We start from the raw sequence: 6,720 nt of genomic DNA on the forward strand, positions 1-6,720 counted from the left end.
TATCGGGAAAAAAAAAAATTGATAGTGCTGAACAGCAGCATTTAGAGGCTGGTATTTTCACTCATCCTTTTTGCAACTTGTTGGCTCCTCTTAGTTTGCATGGCACTGTGGCTGGATTATGGATGGACTGGACAATAGGAGCAGTAATTATTGTTCTGACGTTAAATGTCTTTAAATATCCATGATGATTCAAGAGTCCTGCTTATGGCTAGCTGTGAAACTTTATTTTATTTTAGATGAGCTTCATTAGTACATTTCTGGGATGATAATGCGTCTGAGTAATCCCATCTGTACACGTATAGGTTTATCAATCCCAAAGGGAGCCGAGTGCTTCATTTCCAACGCGGAGCCCTGCTGAGGTCGGTCGCTTACAACTGCACAAGTTGCCTCTCCGACATGTAGGTGCTTCTCCGCAGGACCGTGCTCCCTCCCGCCCGCCGCTCCGCGGAGGAGCAGCCGCCTCCCCAGCCGCCTGCCCGGCCGGGAGGGGACGCTGGCGCAGGGCTGCGCAGAAGCCAGCGCCGCAGCTCCCGCGGAGCTTTGGGCGTAGCCGCTGATAGATGGTTTCATTTAGCTGGTGTGGGCACTGCTGTTATCTTCCTTGTTTCCATACTCTGTGAGGATCCTGGATCTGGCAGTGTAAGAGATAAGGCTAATTGAACTGTCAGGCTTTCTGGGAGAAGAGTGCAGCGCTGCTGGTTGCGGCAGCCGGGAAAACAGCGATGATCTAAAATTAGCCCATGTTCCATTTTTATTTAGATCCCTGTTCTGGGGGCTTCTCTTGGTGGTTTTTTTTGTTTGTTTTATTTGCATTTTTGGTTTTTGAATGGCATAAAATTAGCTCCTTCTGAGTTTATTCTGCAAATAGCATTAAGAGCTTAAATGTTCGGTGGAGAGGGCTATAAACCCATTGAATTGCCATGATTTAGAGCCTGATGAGAATTTTAGCTTAGCAAGTAAAGCACACATGAAACGTCCCTCATTTTCAATACATAAATGGCATTATGGCAAAGGAACTCCAGACCGTGAGGTCAGGAGCTTCTGTCTGAAAGCCGAGTGCCCGGGGTGGAGGTGCGTTGCACGGCGGGATGAGCTCTAGCAGGAGGGGCCTGAGAGGCACCGCTGACACCGTGCCACCAGCTGCTTCCGAATTGCTTTGTCATTTGTATGTAAGTGTCTGGGTGTCTGGGTGTATATACGTGTGTATGCGAACATATATATCTCTCAATTGTTCTTCTGGAAGGTAGTATAGAAGCTCTTAGGTCAGGATACAGAGAATGATAAAGACACCAGGTAACAAGGTGAGGATGGCACACCATTACGTGAACCTCAGTTTGATGATTTAACCACAGACGGTTTGTCTTTGCTTTTTTATTATGTGATTTGCTTACCTTGCAGAGACTAACAGACCTTTGCTCTCCCTTACAGGCTCTTGAACCTGATCTACAATGGAAAAACTGCTTTTGTTTCTGCTGTTCATTGGCATAGCGGTGAGAGCTCAGATCTGCCCAAAGCGCTGTGTCTGTCAGATTTTGTCTCCGAACCTTGCCACCCTTTGTGCCAAGAAAGGGCTCTTATTTGTTCCTCCCAACATTGACAGGAGGACTGTGGAGTTACGGCTGGCAGACAACTTTGTTACAAACATTAAAAGGAAAGACTTTGCCAATATGACCAGCCTGGTGGACCTGACGCTGTCCAGGAATACAATCAGTTTTATTACACCTCACGCATTTGCTGACTTGCGCAATTTGCGGGCTTTGCATTTGAACAGCAACCGATTGACTAAGATCACCAATGACATGTTCAGTGGACTCTCCAATCTTCACCACTTGATACTTAACAACAACCAGCTGACTTTAATTTCTTCCACAGCTTTCGATGATGTTTTAGCTCTTGAGGAATTGGATTTGTCTTACAATAATCTGGAAACCATCCCCTGGGATGCAGTGGAGAAGATGGTTAGTTTGCACACTCTCAGTCTAGACCACAACATGATTGACCATATTCCTAAGGGGACCTTCTCCCACCTCCACAAGATGACCAGGTTGGACGTCACGTCTAACAAACTGCAGAAGCTACCGCCTGATCCTCTCTTCCAGCGAGCTCAGGTACTAGCAACCTCAGGAATTATCAGTCCCTCGACTTTTGCGTTGAGCTTTGGTGGGAACCCTTTGCATTGCAACTGTGAGCTTTTGTGGCTGAGGCGTCTGTCGAGGGAAGACGACCTGGAGACCTGTGCTTCTCCCACGCTCTTGTCCGGCCGGTACTTCTGGTCGATCCCCGAGGAGGAGTTCCTGTGCGAGCCTCCTCTCATCACCCGGCACACCCACGAGCTGCGGGTGCTGGAGGGCCAGCGGGCAGCGCTGCGGTGTAAGGCCCGGGGGGACCCCGAACCAGCAATTCATTGGATTTCACCTGAGGGCAAACTGATTTCAAATGCAACGAGGTCCGTGGTGTACGACAACGGGACGCTCGACATCCTTATAACGACGGTGAAGGACACGGGCTCCTTTACCTGCATTGCTTCCAATCCGGCTGGGGAGGCCACGCAGACGGTGGACCTGCACATAATCAAACTCCCCCACTTGCTGAACAGCACGAACCACATCCACGAGCCCGACCCCGGCTCCTCGGATATCTCCACTTCCACCAAGTCGGGCTCCAACGCGAGCAGTAGCAATGGGGATACTAAAGTCAGCCAAGATAAGAAGGTGGTCGTTGCGGAAGCAACATCCTCTACCGCTCTGCTGAAATTCAATTTTCAGAGGAACATACCTGGGATACGTATGTTCCAAATCCAGTACAACGGTACTTACGATGACTCCCTTGTTTACAGGTAAGGCAGCCCCAGCCCGCCTGCGCGGGGCCCTGCCAGGCTGCCCGGCGCTGACGTGCTGCCCCCGGCTCCGCGCAGCCCCCTCCGCCGGAGCGGCAGCTTCCCGCGCCGCGCCGGCCGAGCAGAGCCCTGCCTGTGGCAACAGATGGTGGGCGTCTCAGGAAAGTCTCATGCAATTTTCTACTTGCAAATAAGGAAATTACCTTGAACGGTGTTATTTTTAGATAATCCAAATGGACCTCTAGTCCTCTGAGCTAATCTGATTGGCAGAAAGTTTGTAAAGTTAGATTAGTTAAATGGATCTAAATGCTCTCAGCTTTATGAAAACACAGGGCGAAAGGCGTCCGTAAACACATTCCCTGTAGCCCTTTCTGGCGGTGTCCGTGCTGGTGTGCTGGCGGTGTGCAGAGAGGCGCTGTGCTGCCGGCCGTAACAGTCACGCCGTTCAAAACTGTCTTTTCTTGGTAGTTTCTTTTACATTTTTGACGTGGTCACTCTCATGGGGGTCTCTGCAGTGCCAAGCCATGCTGGGGGGCTTGGTGGCGACTGCTGCTGCACCTAATGCAGGGCAGCAGCTGCTGCGGGATGGTGAGCAGCCCTGCAGCGGCAGGAGCGGAGGAGCCGAGCCCTGGTGGTGGTCACCACAGCCGGGGGCTGCAGCACACGGCGGGGAGGTGCCTGCGGGTCTGCCGGGTTCATTCACGCTGATTTCCTTCTCCCCCAGAATGATACCTCCCACAAGCAAAACCTTCCTGGTCAACAACCTGGCCGCTGGGACTGTGTACGACCTGTGTGTCCTGGCAATCTACGACGACGGGATCACCTCGCTCACCGCCACCAGGGTGGTGGGCTGCACGCAGTTCACCACCGAGCAGGATTACGTGCGTTGCCATTTCATGCAGTCCCAGTTCCTGGGTGGGACCATGATTATCATCATTGGTGGGATCATCGTGGCCTCTGTGCTCGTGTTCATCATCATCCTCATGATCCGCTACAAGGTGTGTAACAACAATGGGCAGCAGAAGGCCACCAAGGTCAGCAACGTGTACTCGCAGACAAATGGGGCTCAGATCCAGGGCTGCAGTGGGGTGCTGTCGCAGTCGATGTCCAAGCAGGCCGTCGGGCACGAAGAGGGCATCCAGTGCTGCAAGTCTGCCAGCGACGGCGTGATGCAGTCGCTGGAGACCGGCTCCAGCCAGGACTCGGCCACCACTACCTCTGCTTTGCCTCCCGCCTGGACTTCCAGCACTTCTGTCTCCCAGAAGCAGAAGCGAAAGCCGGGGCCAAAGCCAAGCAGCGAGCTGCAGAGTGAAGCTGTCAGCGGTATCGAGTCCCAAAACACTAACAGAAATAACTCCACTGCCCTGCAGTTAGCTAGCCGTCCCCCCGACTCTGTCACAGGGGCCCCCACGTACAAAAGAGCACAATCAAAGCCAAGTAAGTTCCTCACTTTGCCAGCTGACGCATCCCGAGCCAAGCGCAGGCTCTCCCTGGGCGGCGAGCTGATGGAGTCCCGCTGCCCCAGCAGCGCCCGGGGCGCAGGCGGACTGCGGTCCAAAAGGAGCATGTCCATGAACGGGATGCTAGCCCAGTCAGACAGCTCTGGTGTGGATAGTGGAAAAGCAACTTTCTCCAGTTCTGAGTGGATATTGGAAAGCACTGTGTGACCTGCTTTTTTTTTTCTTTTTTTTTTTTAATTTTCATTTTTATTTTAATGAAAAACAAAACACCAAACGTTGTGTGAAACTCCCTCTCCTGGGGAATTGGATTTGGAAGTCCACTGTTGTCTCGCTGATTAATGGCTTGTTCATGCGGGGTTCTGTATAAGCCACCCAGTGCACACAGGGTTTTATTTAGTTTTCATTTGATTTTATTTAATATCAAAACCGAAGGCAACATTCAGAGATTAAAAAAAAAAAAAGGAAAAAAAAAGATTAAGGGGTGAAAAAAAGCATGAAACAGCACCAGTGCCTTCCCTACTCAAGGACTGGCTTCCTGGTTCTGCAGTAGCAGAAAACAAAAGAGAGAGTTTTCACAGAAAAAGCCTTTTATAAAGGAAATGAAATTTCCTCCGAGCTGACAAATAAGCACTTCTGGATCAATCAGTAAAATGATATTTTTTAAAACGGTCAGACTGTATATTTCTTTTCCGTGACAATGGTGTTGCCTTTGTTTTTAGGCAGATGCTGTACAGAAACAACAACGCTGTGTTGTTATGTTGTGTAAAATAAAATATTCACTCCGTACACCAGCCAGCCTCGCGGTAACTGCCCGCCCAGGAGCCGTGCCCGGGGCCCGCGGGTGCCGCTCGCTCAGCGGGGCCCGCTGCAGGGGCCAGGAGGAGGAGGAGGAGGAGGAGGAGGAGGAAGAGGGTGCCGGGGCGAGGGGTCCCTCTCCTCCCACCAGGGCCCAGCTGGCTGGGGCTGGGCGCTGGAGCAGCAGCTGGGCTACGCTGCCCGGTCTCCCGGAGAGGGTGCCCAGCCCGCAGTCCCCGCGCACCCTCATCCCGCATCAATGGCTTTGCCTAGTGCCAATGCGGGAAAAAACCGTTGCCGTTCGGCACCAGCGATCAGGGCGGGTGTATTCTGCCCGTTTCTTCCAACGCACGCGAGGCCTGGGCTGCTGCTCCGTTTTCAGAGCTGGCCCCCGCCCCGGCAGGCCCTGCGGCAAAGGCTGCCCCTTCCCATCGGCGCGGGTGCACGGAGGCGTGAGAGGTGGGCGAGGGGAGCCTGCGGGAGACGCGGGAGCAGCCCTGCACCCAGACGCAGCGGCAGGCATCGCTGCGGTCCCCCGTTGGGGCAGGGAAGCGCGGCTCGGTCGAGCTCCGGGCAGAGCGCTGGCACCGCAGGGCGCGGGGCAGAGAGGCGGGCAGGGGCAGCGAGCAGGGCGGCTGCCGCGGGGCAGGGCTGCAGCCGGCGGCACGTGGCCCTTCGGCAGCTCATCCTGGTGTCTGATCGGGATGATGATGGTCATCGCCTGCTTTCCTAGGCTTTTTGGGGCATATGTCCTGTAAACGCTATGGTTCGTTTCAGTTCTCTTTAATCCCTGTGCACAATGAAGGGACTGGAAGGTGGTCTCATCTTTAACCTGCTGTTTGTGGTGCCTGTGGGATAGAATAATTTCAGGCCACTATGTAAGGATGTAAACATACGGCAATAGGTGACAGCAGCTGAAAACCTCACGTTGTGAGGATGGCAGATATGCTTCTGCCGCGCTGCTTGTTCTAAAGAAAAGGCTACAATTAGTATTAATTAAACTTGTATGGTCATCACGTTTACATCAGAGACAGCTCTAACTCTGCAACATTAGTGCATTCTCAGATGCCAAACAAAAGGTTTCATATGGGCTTTGCGGCCATTAAAGTGATAGAATAGTTACATTTTACACCCTGTGCGCTTGTTGGTGAGGGCAGTGTAACCCAAGCAATGCCTGAGGACGCCCTGGCTCTAAGCGGGCAGCAGGCCAGCCCGGGCGCCGTCGTGGCAGGGGACGTCGTGGCAGGGGACGGCTCCGGCAGCCCCCCGGTCTCTGCCTCCGAGGCCCGCGGCTGACGCGCGCCAGGTGACCCCCCTTGCTCTCAGCCGTCGTGGGTTGCTCTCGGCGGTTGTACCGCCTGTCGTGGAAAAAGAGAGTCTGGGTGGGGGTGGTGTGAAGGACATAAAAAGAAGCAGCTGTTTCTTTTTTAGAAAGCCCTTTTTCTTCCCTTGGGAAATGCAGAGACCAAAAAGGAAACAAAGCCTCAAAAGTAGAATACCCGCTTCCTACTGGAAAAGTTTAAAAAAAGGAAAAAAAAAAATCCCTCCTTAGATTTCTCTGGAAGTCCACGTTCTTCTCGAGGGGCTGCATAGGCAGGAACCAGCGATTAAGGGAGGGCGGAGGCAGGG

General features: G+C 53.0%; 1 protein-coding gene across 1 annotated transcript; it reads left to right on the forward strand.

Moving 5' to 3' along the window:
- Positions 1 to 1,448: 1,448 nt before the first annotated feature.
- On the forward strand, positions 1,449 to 4,503 carry LRFN5 (leucine rich repeat and fibronectin type III domain containing 5; the record flags this gene model as incomplete). Its single annotated transcript, XM_082316798.1, has 2 exons — positions 1,449 to 2,836; positions 3,561 to 4,503. The coding sequence occupies 2 exons, from the start codon at positions 1,449 to 1,451 to the stop codon at positions 4,501 to 4,503; spliced, it is 2,331 nt and encodes a 776-aa protein (XP_082172924.1).
- Between the last annotated feature and the right edge of the window lie 2,217 nt (positions 4,504 to 6,720).

This window comes from Platalea leucorodia (genome assembly GCF_965183815.1).
Source record: "Platalea leucorodia genome assembly, chromosome: 7".
Taxonomy (NCBI): Eukaryota; Metazoa; Chordata; class Aves; order Pelecaniformes; family Threskiornithidae; genus Platalea; species Platalea leucorodia.